This window comes from Gymnogyps californianus, chromosome 3, assembly GCF_018139145.2.
Source record: "Gymnogyps californianus isolate 813 chromosome 3, ASM1813914v2, whole genome shotgun sequence".
Classification (NCBI taxonomy): domain Eukaryota; kingdom Metazoa; phylum Chordata; class Aves; order Accipitriformes; family Cathartidae; genus Gymnogyps; species Gymnogyps californianus.
The window spans coordinates 87,119,847-87,137,609 of NC_059473.1; the positions used below are offsets into that span (position 1 = coordinate 87,119,847).

The following is a 17,763-nucleotide window of genomic DNA, read 5'->3' on the forward strand; positions in this document are numbered from 1 at the left end:
AGCGAACGTTGCTCAATCTCCGAAAACACCGTTCATGCTAAGGAACCACCTCACGTAGCACCCTGCTGCTAGCCGTTTCTTTCTACATATCCTTCCTAGTACACACTAGTGCCCAGAGAATTTTTTTTTTCAGTGAATCCAAAAACTTAAAAATGCTTTTCTGTCTTACGTAAATTTCACGTATTTCCTGCTTTATTCATCTTATTTAAATACTAGATAAGTAAAATAACTGCAGACCTATGTTACCTCCTCAACATGCCTGTCAGACTAATCTACTGTCCAATTCCTTAAGAATTTTACATCAGAGGAATGTAATTTCCAGCATAGGTATCAGCAAGAGACAGATCTGGTGAAAAATATGAAGTTTAACTTGCCCCATCTGTATGTTTCTGTCATTGCTGCTTTTCAGTATCAACTAGTTTAATAACCACTTACTATGAAAATAGTTAAGTAGCATCGCAGCATGAATTTGAACATGTAATCGCCCAACTTCCTTCAAACCTGAATTTTCAAGAAACAAAAAGGATAAGGAACCTAAAATGACATATCACAAAGGAAGGATTTTTTAAAAACACACGGAATTCTTAATGAGCTATTGAATCTCTTAATTATTTGTATAGTTAAAGGCTGAGCAGGACAAAATATTCCTACTGATGCACTAGAAGGCAATCAAGTAATTTAAGTTCACATACTTGAATTAACAGACACACACACACAAAAGAGGGGAGGCCAAATTGTTTTATTTAATTTTTTAGTGACCAATTGGATATTTGGCAGACAGCTCTGCTCTTTTCTTTTTTTTTTCTTTTTTTTTTCTGTTTTTTTTTTTTCTTTAAAGAAATCAGCAGTGCTCAAATTGATGGGTTGGAATTTTACTCAAATTCCAGTTAATTTTAAAAACAAACAGATGAACAGGAATTCCAGATACTGTTTCCAGAGCAGAGAGCAAAACTTCACATTTGTATGAAAATTCCATGTTTATACTCCATTGGGACAGAGAATGTAAAACTATTGTCAGTAGTGCATGAATAAAACATTCACATTTGATCTGGAACCTTAAAATCAGAAAGCTGTACTCTCCTTCCAAAATTTTCATTACCTTGTGCAAATCAAGTCAAGTCTTCATGTGTCAAGCACACACTTAAAATTGTCCATATTTTATATACAAGACATCTACCATTCAGGCAGTGCAAAATACATCCTTTCATAACAAAACTAAAATGTACCTCTCAAAGTATGAACAAGAATATACACATAATACATGATGTACACTATTTACACAACCATAAAAAATATAATACAAGAATTTTTTTAATGTGATTGTAAGACTTGACAGGTTTTTGCAATTTTTGTTGCAACAAGGCATGTTTAAGTTTCCTGGATGGAGTTTTCTTTGCCAATTACTCAAGCGATCTTGGAAACTACGCTTGAACTTTTAGGAGAGTTTTCAAATGGACTGCCATCAGCTCCCTGTTTTGGTCAGATGGTTCAGCTGTGCCACCCACCCAGTGGCTGGGAGGCTTTGGAAGGACACTAGGAGATGGTGGGTCACTAAATTTTGCCCCAGCATAATTTTCTTTTTGGCTCGCTTCAGTTAGGGTGATAGGTTTCTTGGACTTGGCATTTCTGAAGTTCTCTGTGTTTTTAAGTGGCTTTTTCTCCTGCTTCTGAATTATTTCTGGCGATACAGGATCTTGCCAAAAGTTCTCTATTTTTTTTGCCGAGGTCATCTTTGTCAGTGGCATGTTACATTTACTCTTCTGTCTGTTAATCTTTGGTTGTTCACACAGATGTAAACTGTGAACAGGCTGGCTATAGGGGATGGCAGCCTTCTCAGTCTTTCCCATCTTGTTCTTTAAGAACTGCAGAGACAAAGAATTCACGTCAACACACGACCCCTCTCCTCAAGAGGTGCCTCCGGCAGCACACAGGCACAGCACCACCAGCGGGGCATCCGCTAGCCGGACTCGAAGACGCGTTCCCGCACCGCCACTGCGCCGGGCTCCGGAAGCACAGCACGGGAGACGCGGAGCGGGGCGCTGGGGGCCGCCTCACGCAGGGAAGTGGGGCAACGGCCGCGCGGGTAGCGAGCCGCCCCCCCTCCGAGCTATCCCGCGTCCTCTCCGACTCCTCCGTGAGCACGTACGCGCTCGCTGGCAGCGCCCACCAGCCGCAGGGCGGGCAGCCGAGCCCTCGCCGCCGACCGGCGCCTCACCGCCTCCCCAGCCGCCCTTCCCGCGGCCGCCATGGGGCGCTGCGCCCCGCGCACGTCCCGCCTGCGCGCGCAGGGGCAGCTGGCGCGCGGCCCGCAGCCTAAATCCGGCTGTTGCTGGGCGCAGCGGCCGGCGCCGATTGGTGGCGCCGAACAGCCAATCGCCGCCCGCGGTTTCTCTCTTCCCCCCCACCCCCCCCGGCCCCGTCCGAGCGGGCGTAACGGAAACTCTTTCCCCCCCGCGGCCCGGCCACACGCACACAGGGGAGGAGGGGAGCGGCCCGCTGCCCCCCGCCGGCGGGGAGGCAAGCGGCCTCCCGGCTCCCAGAGTGCGGGAGGAGGGGTGGGGGAAGAAGCGAGCAGAAGTAGCGGAGCCCCGTCTTTACCTCCTTCCTGAGGGGTTTGCTGGGCGCGGGTCTCGAGGGGGCGGGCGCGGGGGGCTCCTCCGGGGGCGCCGTTACCACGCCGGGGGCGGCTGAGACAGCAGGCGCAGGGTGAGGGTGAAGTTCGCCCGGGCCGTGCGTCCCCAGCGGGGTCCTTCTCCCCAGGCCGGCGCGATGCTGTTGGTACTGTTGGTAGCGGCTGGGCAGGAGCCCCGCGGGGCTGGGCCGGATCTTTCCCTTCCTCCGCCGGACTCTCTTCAGCGCGGGCCGCGCGCTGCCCCCCGGGCCCGCCAGGCAGCAGCTGGGCTGGTTCTCACAGTTGCTGTCCCCTCGCCTGAGGCGCTGGAGGAGAGTGGAGGGCAGCCGCCTGGGGTCTTCGGTGCCCGCCGAGATCCGAGCCAGGAAGGGCGGCGGCGCCGTGGTGGTGACCATGGTGGGACGTGGGTACCCAGAGCTGTACCGGTGAGAGGGGTCGAGCCCAGGCGGGGATGAGCGGGTCGGATCGCTGGGGAGTGTCCGCCCGGGCTTTGTGGGCTGAGATGGTGGCGCAATCGGATCCGCGGCTAGGAGAACATGGCGGGGGAGTGAAAGGAGCAAGCAGCAGCGCCCCGGTGTTGTTACCCGAGCGGGGCACACCCCCTTCCGCCCCCGCGCCAATCGCCGTGCGAGGATGGCGCGAGCGGCGCGCCTCTCCACCGGGCGCCGCCAATCACGGTGAAACGGCGGCCTCTCTGGCCCCGCCTCGGCCAATCAGAAGCGACACAAACACTTGGGGCCACGCCTGCTTCCGCAGGCCGCCCAATCCGGGCAGACACAAACAGAGGGCACGCCCCAGTCTCCGAGTCACGGGCCCGCAGTGCGAAGCGAACGGACGGGACGGGCGGTTCTCCTTGCGAGAGCCGCCGGCCAATCGGGCGGCACACAAACAGCCGCGGCCACGCCCCCGCGCGCCCCGCAGCCAATCGAGGGGGACGTAAACAGGCGGCGGCGCGCCCCCTGGTGGGCGGTGGCGCGCCGGCGGGCAGGCACGCGTCGCCCGCCATGGAGGTGCCGGCGCTGCGGCCCGTGGCGGCCGCCGGGCTCCCGGCCGGGGCGGAGGAGGGACCCGGCCGTGAGGCGGCGGGGCGGAGGCGGGACGAGCGGAGCCTGGAGGCGCTAAGCCTGGCCGCCGCCGGCGGCGTGGCGGCGGCGGGGCGGCAGCTGCCGGAGGGTCGGCGAGCGACGCTGGCGAGCGCCCTGGAGCTGGAGGGTACGGTGCTGCGCGAGGGGCGCCTCACCCAGTTCGTGGCCAACAACCTGGAGCGGCGGATCCGGCTGAGCGGCGCTCCGCGGGGCGAGCCGCCGGCGGCGGCGGCGGCGGGGGGCGGCGGCGGCTCTATCCCCGCCATCGACCCCGGGGCGCTGCAGGACGTGGTGGCCCTGGCCGGGCAGGTGGCGGCGCAGGTGGACGAGCTGCTGCGCAACGTGCACTGCGGCCTGCAGGCCCTGACGGCGCTCAGCGTCGGCTGCATCCAGACCTACCGCGACGGGGTGGAGAGCCTGGGCGAGGCGGCCGACCTCAGCATCCGCGCCATGTACGCGCTGGTGGCGCGCTGCGAGGAGCTGGACCGCGCCATGCAGCCCGTGCCCGCCCTGGCCAAGCGCATCCGCGACATGAAGGGCACCCTGGAACGGCTGGAGGGGCTCTGCAAGTAGCGCCGCCCCGGCGGGGGTCGCCGCCCCGCCGCTGTTCCCGCTGCCACCGGCGTGACGAGCGAGGAGCCGCCGGGGCTGGAAAACGGGGGCGCCGCCGCCGCCCTTGCTGTGCCGGCAGCGCGCCCGCTGGGCCTTCGCCGGGCGCTGGAGGGGGGCTTGGCCGCTCCGAGAAGCCCCGGCCTGGCGGCTGCCCGCCCTGCCAGCCTTCCCGCCGGAGCCGCCGCTGCCTCCGGCGGCCCTCAGGCTGCTGCTCGCCCTCTCCGGTAGTCCCACCACCGGGCCCGCGCACGGCATCTTCAGCTCTCCGCCTATACATCCTTGCTCTCTCTCTCTGTGCCCCTGTATGTGACCAGCCGACATCTGTGGCCAGTTCGCTGGTATTAATCTGGAGGAAATGAAATTTTTGCAACCGATGAAGCAAAAAGGTCCCAGTTGAAATCGCGGGGTAAATGGCAGACGGTGCTTTTTAGCTTCAGCTCCATTAAAGAATTTGGATTCCACATGCCTTATGCTTTCTATTTATTGAGGGCTAGGAAAAACTAACCAATCTTAATTAAAAGCAGCTGTTAATATTTTTTTTTAACCAAATGTGAAATTGTGAATATTTCCTTGATGCTTACAGGCATAGATGCTTATTGTAGTTGACTTAGTGCCTGATGAGTAATTCTCACTTGTGCTGTTACAGGAAATAAACATGCAGAACACTGCTGTCTCTTACAGGACACAGTTGTAAGAGAAGATAAGAGGGAATTTAATATATATAGCAAAGACGCTTTCTGAGAAGAATTTAAAATCCACGGAATATAATTGAGATTCAGATAAGAACAAATCTATACGCAAAGTTCTAAATAAAAGCCTTCAGATAAAATACACTTTGCCTTTATTAGTCTCTGCAGTTTTCACAGTGTAGAAGTTTAAATGGTATCACTGTGAAATGATCCTGTGATTTTGTTTTTTTTTTTCAATTGGGAAAATACCTAGTTAGATGAGGAAGATGAATATGTGATGACATTACATGGGTGTATGACTGACATAAAATGGGTATTTTGGGAAAATTTATCTGTATAACTTGAAGCTTTTGTATATGCATCACTGTGTGCAGAAGTGATTTTGCTGTATCAGTAAGTATTTCCTCTGAGGCCTGAGAGTAGCTGAATTCTCTGCTCGCTATGGTTCCTATGCAACTAGCCTCTTAGATGATGCTCGTGGCAATCCATTTAGGTCACAAATGTCCTTGTAACAAAATTTCAGCAGAGAAACGATCACTGTGATATTATGTATGTGTAATGGTGCTTTCGGTGACCAGCAGCTCCTAAAAACCTTGGAGCAAAGGTAGCCAGAAATACTACGCAAGTCCTGTAACTTTCGGTTGAAGAGCAGATAGGTTTATGATGGGTGCAGCTGCTACGCCACCGTAATGTCATTAAAAACACCGAATGAGGGGCAGACGCTGTGATACGCTGTGCTTCTGCATGTAGACAATACTGAATTGTAACAAAATAATTTGGTTTTATGCCACCCTGGTTTGCATAATACCAGTCTCTGGCCTATTTTGGGCTTCTCAACGTGGCCATGTCTTTCCCTCAGCACAGGGATGTATTTCACGTGTGGCCTTCCAGCCCTAGCAATGGGAGAAGGCTGGAAATGGGCTGTGCCAAGGTCACGTTCTTTGTCATCACAGCTCTCATGGTACTGTCTTCTGGGGAATAGCTGTGGCTCCAGAAAGGGACCACAGGTCTAATGGAGGTTAGCGGAGAGAAAAAGGAGAACTTAACTGCCCCTGCCCTTGGGCCTAGAAGACACTAAAGATTTCTTAACACCACAGCAACAGCTGTACTCGGTACTTTTGGGGTGTTATTCTTGGGAAAGTTTGAGCTTGTCTATCATGGAGATGCAGTAGTTTTGCTAAGTATGTTTTGTATATGTCAAGAGTGAAAACCAAAGTTTGATCTTGCGTAACTTGTATTGTTGAAATGTACAGGAACGACCTGCAAGCTTATTTGTGTAGCCACATATGTACAGCTATGCTTTATTCATACAGGCTAAGGTGAAGCCTTTAAAGCATACGTGTTTCAGCACACTATTGGTTTTTAATAGCATTTCATTTGCAGTCACCTACGTTCAATGCTAATTCCCTGCTAAAATTGTCAAGTCTGTAGAATAAAATCATTACTTTTATGTTTTTAATTGTTAGTGATTAGTTGTTGTTGAAGTGTTTCACTTCTTAATTATTGCTTTTCTTACTTGGTAAGATAATTTGAAAGCTAATTTAAACTCTGCTCCTGCATCTGCAGAGACCCATTAATGTGATCGCAGAGCCGGTTTCAGTCTAGGTCCTCAGGCAGTAATTTTTGACAGTGATGTCATTCATGTGATGAAAAAGGGATAAGTAGTGAATGGCAAGCATGAAGGAAGCGGTAATTACACTGTTTGGGTTTGTTTTTTAATGTCTGTCTGAAAGCTTCAGCTTGTTTGAAGGGCAGACGTAGCCGAGCTAGGTGAAGTGGCTCCTGTTCCCAGGCGTCTGCCCTGTATGTTTGCTGTCCCTGGGGCAGGCATGGCCGGAACAATGCGAGCCTGTTCTGTGCCACCACAGTCGATATCGATGTGTTAGGCATAGCTGCTATGGTTTTCAGCCCCCCCATCCATACCAGCCTCCATTGCTGCAAGAATGGTGACACATGCCAGCGTCTGTGTCAGCACAGTTCTGGTGCCAGCCCTGCCCTTGAAGTCCCATGTGAACCGCTTGTGAGCTGCATGCAGCTCAGTAGCCTCTGGCAAACTTGGTCCTTCTGCAGCCAGAGACTTTTGTACTGCCTGTTTGATCCCAGTCCAGGATTTCTTGTGCGTATTCTGTGTTAATTCTGGCACTTTCCAACTTTTGGATGTTGAGTGTGAAAGCTTTCAGGTTCTTTTAACCTTTTTTTGCTTAACCGGTCAGTGAGCAGAGAAAACCATGTTTGGATTTTCCAAGACCTTCAAGCGGGTTTGCATATATTTTCTTGCTTAGTCACTCAGCTTTACAATTGGTCTTGTTTTCCTTTCCCCATCAGCTGCCAAGTGAACTTTCATTGTAACAAGAGGAACAAGGTCAAAGAAGAAAACTAACAAAATAAAATGACGTGTAGAGCACTAAGCAAAGCCAGATACAGAATTAGCTGTGTGCCAGGAATGACCTCCCTGCTCTGATAACTGCCAGTGACTCTGTTAGGAATTAGGTTAGTTTGATAATTTTTTTTTTTTTTCTTCAGGCCGTGTATCAGATCTGACTATGGAAATCCTTTTTCTGATGAAGGTGTGGTTGGTTCTGCTTCATTCAGGGCTTTTTCTTCCTTCGTTTCTTCGTGAGGTTTTGTATTCCCTGACTCTGAATTTATTCCATATCCATGCTATTTAAAGGAGCTTTACCAGATAAAACCTTGTTACAGCTGAAAAAAAACAACCAGTCACCCAAAGCAGGAATGAACACTGACATTTCACCTTTAAGGCTTTTTTTCAGTGTTACTTAATTGCATCAGGTATTCAGTAAGTAAATATATCAACTTTTTGTGTGTCTTGCTGCCAGCCAGACATAAAATACATAAGTTTTTTGGCTGGAATGTCCAGATTTATGGTGGTACTTACTCCCATGAGTAAGGTCTTGACTGAGTTACCGGCATGAGGAACAGCATGTGAGTTGAATCCAAGAGCATACCTCTTAGCATTAAAGATGCAACTATTTTGAAATGGTTTCAACTAGCATGGCTGTACTACTAGAAGACAAAAAACTTAATTTTAAAGCTTCAAAATTAGCAGCAGCTTTCCAGAGGAGTTAGTAGATCAGCTCTTGTAGCAAACTGTGTTAGCTGAAACTGAAAACTCTTTAGAGGTCTCTTGCAATAGATGTCATCCAACATAAGACAGGTTCTTGCTGTCAGATGCCACGTTACCTCATCCGTATCAACACTGGTGTGTACACCTGAAAAAAAACCTTTAAAGGTCAGCAAATCGTGTTTTTGTTACTGTCACAACCTGCTTTTATTGCTAGGAAATTGCTTTGAGAAAACGATATTCCTATAAAAATCATAAAGGGTCCAATTAGTACATTTTTGTGAATATTGTCTCCACTTCTGTCCCCACCCTGGCCCCATCCAGGAAACATATCCTGGATCCTCCTGCCATGCATGTAAGAGCACACATGGAAGAGAGATTCATGACATTTCTCCTTTAGAAAGCTTAACGCAGTTATTGCATCAGATGCAGGAACTGAAACTCAGCTGGGTTTCACATTTGCTGCTCCAGCTTGGTGCCTGGGGAAAGCTTTTGTCATCATTATTCTCTGCTGTTCAAAGCTCCAGAAGTAGAGACGTGATCAATGGACTTGGGCCCTGAGCTTCCACCTTAGAAGTTAAGATCCTCCTGCCTCCTGTTACGACAATAGTAGCATTATGCTCTTGTCTTGTAACAGGAAAAATGATAAAGAATCAAAATTTCAAACCTTCCTGTAGTCCTGGTTCCCTCCTACTATTTATACACATTAGAAGCAATGCAAAAAACCAAGCCAAAATAAAAACCCATAACCTTTCCCCCCCGCAAAGGCTGCTAATTGATCCTCTTCCCAAATCTGAGAGGATGTGAATAGGTTGGCAGTTTCATAAATAATAACAGTTACTGGCTGTCAAGGGTAACGTGCTTGAGATGGCTCTCGCAGTAGTGTTGAATCCCGATGAGACTTGAGAGAGCCTGAGTTTGAAGAAAATAAAATACTACATTTTAATTATAATATTGATAGGGTTGGAGATGGGGCAGTCTACACAACGCTTGCAAAACTGGCATCTGTTGTTTGCTAGCAGGGTTGGACTGCCGTGTATGTCGGTCAGGATGCAGCAACATTCATTAACTGGGAGCAGAAAAGCAGAATTAAAACTATCTTGATTTTTTTCCTAGGTCACAGCTAGAAAGCAGTGTTACTGTAATTGGTTCCAGAATTTGAGTTAATGTTGCTGTGACTAATTACTGTGAAGTACCTTTGTTGAAAGTTGATTTATTTCAGACAAGGGTAATAATTTATGTCAATATTTTTATTTTCATGAAAGCTAGTTAGAGAGGGAAGAATCCTAGAATTTTGTCCAACACTGTATTTATTGTCTCAGTGTGACCAACCATGGTTTTTCCTTGTTTTCTTTGTGGATAGTGCTGTAAAAATTCCCAGCATTGAACTTGCTTGTAAGACAAAGAGCCATGCCCAGTGAGTTGTTAGGAAGTGCTGTGTTAAGGACAGCTTCTGTGTCTGGAAGTACATGTAAATGAAGGGGAAAAAAATTCCACAAACTTGCCAGACAATCATTTCTAATTTTACAGCGATGTAATAATCCTGGGTATCTGGTTTGTCACTAGGATCATTTGACCACACTCAGTAGCAGAAAATCCAAAAAATCCCAAGTTGAAATCTGAGCTTTTTAATAAATGAGCTTGCTTTCTATGGCCTAACATCAGCAGTGACATTTACTAGCCATTTTTACTCTAATGAGATTTTTCTTGTCTGAACTTGAACTGTTGCCATTCAAGGAAATGCTAACCTGAAAATAAACTCCTTTAAAGTCAAAGTATCATTTGACTTTGTTCCTCTTTCTGTTTTCACTGCCTATGCAATTTGTTTACTCGGTGGATTTTTTTTTTTCCAGGCTGGGACTTTCCAGTGACGTGTCCTCAGCTGGAAGGAGAGGGGAGTTTCTCACCACTGAGCAAGACTGGGATTTTCCATTTTCCAAAACTCTTCCCGCATGCCATTTATAGTTGATGATACGGATCTAGTTTGGTTTTGTTTCCCTCTTTAAAGAAAGAGATGTGCAACTACAAGCCTTTCATCTCTCCTGCTCTGATGTTATCAGCTTTCTTTTGTCTGCTGAGAGCAATTGGAAAGTTATGACAGCCCCATTCCCGCCCCCCCCCCCCCCTTCACCATTTTCCACAGCCACCAGTTGTACTGCATTTCCCCCCTGGCAAAACCTTGTTCTGGACCTCATCAGTTCTCAGCATTATTATTTCATCCCACTTATCTTCTGTCTTCAGTTGCATGACTTACGACATCAGTGTTGTTATCGTACTACCAAGGCACCAACGTTCTTATTTAGCTCAGTTATGTCCTCTTTCAGCTGCCCTTGTTGTTTTTCATTCATATTCTGCCTCAAATTCAAAATGTTTATCTGCAAGTCCTGGCTGCCTACGTGACCTATTCTCTTTTGATGTCACCCATTCCTTTATTCTTTAAAATCCCTTAGTAAATTACCTTGTGCTTGCTTTCGCTGTGCCTTCCTTGCTGCTGTCTTCTGCAAAGCTCCTTGTCTCCAGAATACCCACTCTTGTTTTTAAATCAACCCTCAGGAGTAGGCAACTCAGAAACTACATAGACAGTAGATTTCTACTTCTTATATTAAGCGGAAGGCATTACAGAAAAATTAAACAGCTGTAACAGAAGAGAGCTAGGTCTTATTACTTGGTTCTCATCTATTTTAATAATATGCCAACAAATGCAAATAAAACTGAACAAACAACTTGCAAAATAATACTGGTATAACTGTGTGTGCTGTGATGTATCTGGTATGCTGCTGCTTACATAGGCTCTTGAGGACGGGGTTATTGAATACCAAATACCATGTGACATGGAGAGCTGATGCAACATTTATAAAATACGTGCAAGTCCCCAAAGCAAACTATGTTGTTTTTCCTTTTAATCATAGAAAGATTAAGTAAATACTCGAGTAAGACTGCTGCTAAATGGAATTCTGGTCTCCCTGCCTTCCTTATGGCATGTACACAAACAGGGCTCTCGCTGACTTTACTAAGAGCTGTGTATATTTATGTGGAAGTTACGAAACTTAATAGGATGTGTTATATTTATTACTTGCAACAAACCTTGTAAAGGAACAGTGGTAAAGAAGGATGGGCTTGAATATTAGGAGTACAGAATATGCCAAACCAGATCCTCCCATTTGTTCACCAAGATTCCCATGTACACACTTTAGTATAGCAAATAAATTCCTTTTTAACAAGATTATTCTTCCCTTACTTTCAGTGATGCACGGTCAATGGACAAATGCAAGTCATAACCAAAGGACTAATTCTACGTAAGTGTTAAAATATCATTTTAAAACAAAAAATAATATTGAGCTGTACTGAGTTGAATAGCTGTAAAAAGCCAAGCTTAAAAGCTGTTAAAATTCAAGTTTTAATAATGGTCAACAAGGCAGTTCTTAATAAGTATGTACAATCTTTTTATTAAAATACCTATCAGCAACAATTGCAAAGACTTCAGTCCAACCAAACGCCAGGGTCTGTTTCTTACACTTTAACTGAACTGTAAATAAGTGAGGTAACTGATTTGGACATTCAGTAAAGTAGGAGTCATGGAACATGTTTCCGCTGTGTGTTAATATAAACCAGAAAAACTGTAACTTGTTGATGACTACTGGAATTTACGTAGCACTGTAGAAATTTTTGGTTGCAGCATTCATTCATCAGCATTTACGGTTGTGAAATCACAGGCACATAGTCTTTGTCCTTGATTATTTATGAGCTCTGCTTTGAGATAGGGATGAATACTTTGTCTCAGAAATAGTTCAGTTTCACTAACAGACAAAGCAAAGACTGGGACAAAACTACATTTGTTTCTCTACGAATCTGTAAGTGAGACTTTGATTTAAATATCTTGCTGATAGCCATTTGCATAATACTTTGAAAACAAAAGTTTCCTGGGTTGAACATAGGCAATCAACTTCTCGTTACACAACGTACCTCAGCAGCATGACTTGTCACTGCTGCCTGCTAGATAGCTTATCTTTAACATTATGTATTACGTCTGTAGAAAGGCGGATGGATGATGCAAACACAGGGGAGTCATACCAAAGGTTTCTCTGTTACATCGTTTTATTTATTAGGGTTTTTTCCTTCTGATCCCTTCTCAGTTCTTATTAGTTCCCTTGGGGAATGCCACAGCTGAGCCCTTTTTTCCATTCCCAACTTTCATTCTGGTTAGTGGATCGTTTTTCTAGGTTGCACTGCTGTTTTGAACTACCTCTAGGAAAGTAAATCAACAAATATACTTTGTGCACACATCGTGTTGGCACAGCCAGTGTGCTAGTAGGCTGAAATAGTTGTTGTATTTTGGAAACCTGTTCAACAGCAGGCATGGTTGAAAGTGAATTCTCACTGCAGAAGGAGAGTGTTTTTGTGAGTCGCTGCAGAAGTGGCATGCCCCTAGGGCAGAAAAGGATCAGAGATCCCACAGGGAGATGTGCAAGCTTGGCTCCAGGTTGCTTCTCTAGAAGTAAGAAGAAAGAATAAATAGGTCAGGTGGTAGGTTGCCTGTATTGCTGTGGATCTGCCAGAGCGGATCTGTGGGGCTGGCAAGTACTCACTGCAGCCACTATCTCCTTCAATGACAGAAATTACTTTATCTCTGAGGTGATTAATACTGTCGAAACTGGATACATGTTTATTTATCATGCTTTTGGATGCCATGGTTCATGTAGAAGAAAATAATATTTAACATTAAACAGATGAGGAATGTAATTGAACCATCCTTTGTAGCCCACACCTCATAAAAAAGAGAAAGCAATTGCCAATTTTTGTACGTGTGGTTTTGCCACCCAAAGGTAAAAAAAGCTGCTTTATGGTGACAGTGGGTGTCAGTAACAGATGGAAAAGAACATAGCTAGATCAGGAACAACGGTGGATGTAACCATAGTTTGCTGACTGTGGTTATCTGAGAGCTGTCGTGAGTTTAACTTTGTCTTGGTCTTTTCCACATTGGAAATCTTAAAAGATACAGCAATAAAATTCCCACACGGTTTTTCTGTTCGAGTGAAATGTTTGTTTCAAGATTTGGATTAATAATGTCAGTTGTGTACTTTTGTTAGTTCAGCTTCACACGTTAAGGTGGCCCAAATTTCCTTCAGATCCTTGGTAGATCACAAATATAAGAGAAACTGAGGCCATGTTTTGACTTTTGGCGGCAATGCCAGGCATGTGTTAAGGCAGCCTGAACAGCCCCTGCCCTGCCCACTTGTTCCTGACAATCCACTGCATTTCCCTCTGAGTTTATCCATACTGCTTATGCAGCCACAAAATGAACCAGAGCGAGGAACTCGACCCAGCTGAGCCCAGCAAAGAGGGAGGGGGAGGCTTGTTTGTTTTTCGGCTGCATTGATTCCCTGCCTTGTTTCACTGCACAGACGGTTGCTCAGCACAAGAGAGCAATCAATGTGGAGAAGAAAGGGTGTGCGAACCTGATGCTCACAGCTGAGATAAGGAAAGTGCTCAGGGAGGGCTTGCAGCTGCTACCACTCAAATCATGTTGACCTACAGCCTACAAAAGTGCATTGCTTGTACTGGTGGTTGGGTTGCTCCCAGGAAAGAGGCCCATAGCTAGAAGCAGGGTTGCACTGGAAACAGTCATTAAACAAAGCCTTAGATTTTAATTTTATGTTATTAGATGTATGAAAACTCTTTTCTGTGTGGCTGAAACTTCAGCTACCAAGTGGGTAAAGAAGATTACCTAGCAACAGCCCTACCCATTTTGAAGCTGGTACGAACTGCAGTGTAGAAAAGAACAGAAAATAATGAAGTGGGTTGTCTTTCAGGACACAATGCTTTGCCTTTTCATTCTACCTGTTCCCTCTGTGGTAATCAAATTTTGCATCTAAGATACAAACAATCAAAACAGGCTTCCTATTTTAAACCAGCATACCCTTGTGTATAACCAGCATTGTATCCATACTGTTCATACTCATTTGAGACTCTCTCTCTCTCTGTGTCATCGTTCAATAATTTACATTTAATAAATCACTTTAGTTCTGTTCATGACTCTCTGCTGTTGTGTACCAATGTTTGCTGGCATGTTTTTCTAATTCTCCATGTTAGAGAACATGTATAGGTAGGGCCTGAGTCACAGTCCACTGAGACCGATAAAAGTCTTTCACTGAAGTTTAGAAAGCTTAGAATGTGTCATGTAGCGGGTCTCTGACAAAACATCCAATTATAGTAAAAAATACAATACTAAACTCATTTTAGCAGATCTAACTCCCAGTACATGGAAGGATATGTGGAGATTTTTCTCCCCAAAGGGATTTTTGAAAAGCAGTTTCTGTAGAGCAGAGGTCGATACAGGAATTCACAAAGTGACTTCTCTGAGGAAGTGTTAACATTTTCCAGTAACAGCCTCCACCCTTTCAGTGCATAAAGATTGTTAGCCAAACCCCAAAGCTTCAAACTACTCAGAGATCTATGAAATTCATTTCAGGCAAGTACAGAGTCATCTTCATACCTCCTTCCCTTTCTCAAGGGCCTTAAACTCTCTGAGTAACGCTGTGAAAGTCCATCTGGACAAGGACAGTTTCATACCCATACTGAGCTGTATTGGGTTTGCGTGGCAAGGTTTTGGTAGTGGGGAGGCTACAGGGGTGGCTTCTGTGAGAAGCTGCTAGAAGCTTCCCCCATGTCCAATAGAGCCAATGCCAGTCAGCTCCAAGATGGACCAAGCTGGCCAAGGGCAAGCCCATCAGCGATGGTGGTAGTGCCTCTGGGATAACATATTTAAGAAGGGGAAAAAAACTACACAAGAAAACTGCAGCCGGAGAGAGGAGTGAGAATATGTGAGAGAAACAAGTCTGCAGACACCAAGGTCAGTGAAGAAGGAGGGGGAGGAGGTGCTCCAGGCACCAGAGCAGAGATTCCCCTGCAGCCTGTGGTGAAGACCATGGTGAGGCAGGCTGTCCCTCTGCAGCCCATGGAGGTTAATGGTGGAGCAAATTTCCACCTGCAGCCAGTGGAGGACCCCACACCAGAGCAGGTGGATGCATCCAAAGGAGGCTGTGACCCCGTGGGAAGCCACGCTGGAGCAGGCTCCTGGCAGGACCTGTGGACCCATGGAGAGAGCGGAGCCCACGCTGGAGCAGGTTTGCTGGCAGGACTTGTGACTGGAGCAGTCTGTTCCTGAAGGACTGCACCCCATGGAAGGCACCCACACTGGGGCAGTTTGGGAAGAACTGCAGCCCGTGGGAAGGACTCACGTTGGAGAAGTCTGTGGAGAACTGTCTCTTGTGGGAGGGACCCCATGCTGGAGCAGGGGAAGAGTGTGAGGAGTCCTCCCCCTGAGGAGGGAGGACCGGCAGAAACAGCGTGTGATGAACTGACCGCAACCCCCATTCCCTGTCCCCCTGCGCTGCTTGGGGGAGGAGGTAGAAAATTCGGGAGTGAAGTTAAGCCCAGGAAGAAGGGAGGGGTGTGGGGAAGGCGTTTTAAGATTTAGTTTTATTTTTCATTATCCTACTCTGATTTGATTGGTAATAAATTAAATTAATTTTTCCCCAAATCGAGTCTGTTTTGTCCGTGATGGTAATTGGTGAATGATCTCTCCCTGTCCTTATCTCGACCCATGAGCCTTTCATTAAATTTTCTCTCCCCCGCCCAGCTGAGGAGGGGAGTGATAGAGTGGCTTTGGTGGGCACGTGGCGTCCAGCCAGGGTCAGCCCACCACATGAGCAAAGGTTTGAGTACAAGGATAATAGCTTTTTTTGTGTTAATCTTAACCTAGTTACAGAAGGTAAAATCAGAAGTGGAAAGCAGTGGCATGGACTTCAACTGTAGCTGTATGAACAGCAATGGACCACAGGCACTACGTTCTCTGAGGCAATGTCCATTCCATAATGTCCATCGTAAGTTGTTGCTGTGCTATGAAGCCTGAAGTGGTGAGAATGTGAAAGAGTATTTCTAGGGAATGACAAACATATTTCAAATGAAAAAAAAAAAAAAATCTTTTCCTTTCTCTGAAGAGTGCTTGGAAGACATGAATTTACAACCTATACAACGTCATTGTCTAAAATGACATTTGCCAACTTATTCTTAAGGTTCCCTAGATCAGTGATGCTGCAGATGTGTATGCTAGCATATTCCTCTTGCTCTCTACTTCCTCTTGAGTGAGGCTTTTTCGGGAAAGAGGAGCATGTGTTCTTGTAAAGCTCGTTCCACAATACGTACTGACAGAAAGCAAAACTAACATCACAAGGGCAACGTTTGAGCATCTGATTTTATATATATATATGCATACATATATTTTACCATAACTTAATTTGTATACAATATAAATATATATTCAGATTTGATTTTAAAAAAGCCTGTGTGGCTGCCAGGCTGATCACTTTGCTTTACTCCATATTCCTTTCCTTTGCCTTTGGCCAGTTTCTTGGGGTATTTTCAGGACTGCAAACACCTCAAGAGAGAGACTGTGGTCTTCATTTACATTTGTACAGTATGTTACACATATTTTGTATAATAAAGCCATATAAATAAAACCAGGTCTGTATGTATTTTCTCAGGTACTATACTACAGCTCATACATGTATTATTCTTCACAGGCTTTATATTCATGTATATCCATAGTATACATACCCATAGGCACAAACTTGTGATGCAGAAGGTCTGAGAGAGTGCCTATGGGTAATAATCTTTCCTTTGTGTGACCAATCACATGGGAAAAAGATTTCTGCCAGTATAGCAACCCAGAATTTGATCATCACCTATGCAGGTTTGTAGGCTGAAACACTGACCCTCTCCTGGCCATTTCAGGCTGTAGAGGAGTGATAACCCTCTAGGAGCTACTGACTGTCCTAGTCTGCCTCCTGCACTAACCACGACCTCAATTACTCCGTTAGTTTTAACCACAGCCTCCATTCAGGGCAAGATTTTTACTAAGGTGCCCATATTCAGGCAGTAGAGAAACTAGAAAGTGTAGCAACAGAACACTGTTCTACTTTGTGGAATCCAGTCACTCCCCAGCCCAGCTCCAAAGACTATGAGTCATGCTTTCCACTTACATAAAAGTAGATGAGTTTCTTGTATATTATGTCATCCTTTTCCCTACTGCTAGTCATCTTCCATCGTGAAATTTTAGTTGGTTGATTACTTTATCCATACTCAAAGCACACTACCACCATATGATTTCATTTTATGCAGTAGACCATATATTCTTAAATGTGACATCTGGGTATTATTTTTTACAGTGTAGCTTTCCATTGAAAACCATCCTTCACAGCTGATGTGAGTAAGGCCTCAGGTGTCTAGGTCAAACTGTAAGAACACTAGGGAGACCAGTGTTAGTCTTCCAGGAATGACAGGCATCTTGCTTATAAGCCTGTTGTCCAGCTGCATCTCTTACATCAAGCACATCATCGTTTCAGCCGCAGAGGAACAATAGCAAGGCATCTTGTTTTTCAGGCCTACAAGTCAGTGCTTGAAGTCACAGCTGTCGTCCCTCTTCAAGAACAGCAACCCCCTGGACAGACACCTTCTTCCCTCTGTACAGACACACATCTTTCCAATTCCTTCCCAGATAGATCTGCTAAGTAAATCACCTACTAAGTAAATCATCTGCTATGTCTGCATGTCAGAGCTAAGACTGTTAACGTCCCCTGTAGTGGTGTGAGATTTACACGTCAT

At 46.1% G+C, this 17,763-nt stretch overlaps 2 protein-coding genes across 2 annotated transcripts; one reads left to right on the top strand and one right to left on the bottom strand.

The window, feature by feature from the left end:
• Window positions 1-722: 722 nt before the first annotated feature.
• PNRC1 (proline rich nuclear receptor coactivator 1) lies at window positions 723-3,118 on the bottom strand. Its single transcript, XM_050893650.1, has 2 exons — window positions 2,599-3,118; window positions 723-1,862 (listed from the first exon to the last, which is right to left on the bottom strand). The coding sequence occupies exons 1-2, from the start codon at window positions 3,025-3,027 to the stop codon at window positions 1,422-1,424; spliced, it is 870 nt and encodes a 289-aa protein (XP_050749607.1). The 5' UTR covers window positions 3,028-3,118; the 3' UTR covers window positions 723-1,421.
• On the top strand, window positions 3,084-6,477 carry BORCS6 (BLOC-1 related complex subunit 6). The gene is given in 2 exon segments (XM_050893649.1): window positions 3,084-3,203; window positions 3,205-6,477. Coding segments are annotated over 2 exon segments (1,206 nt in total). The 3' UTR covers window positions 4,291-6,477.
• The last annotated feature ends 11,286 nt before the right edge of the window (window positions 6,478-17,763 follow it).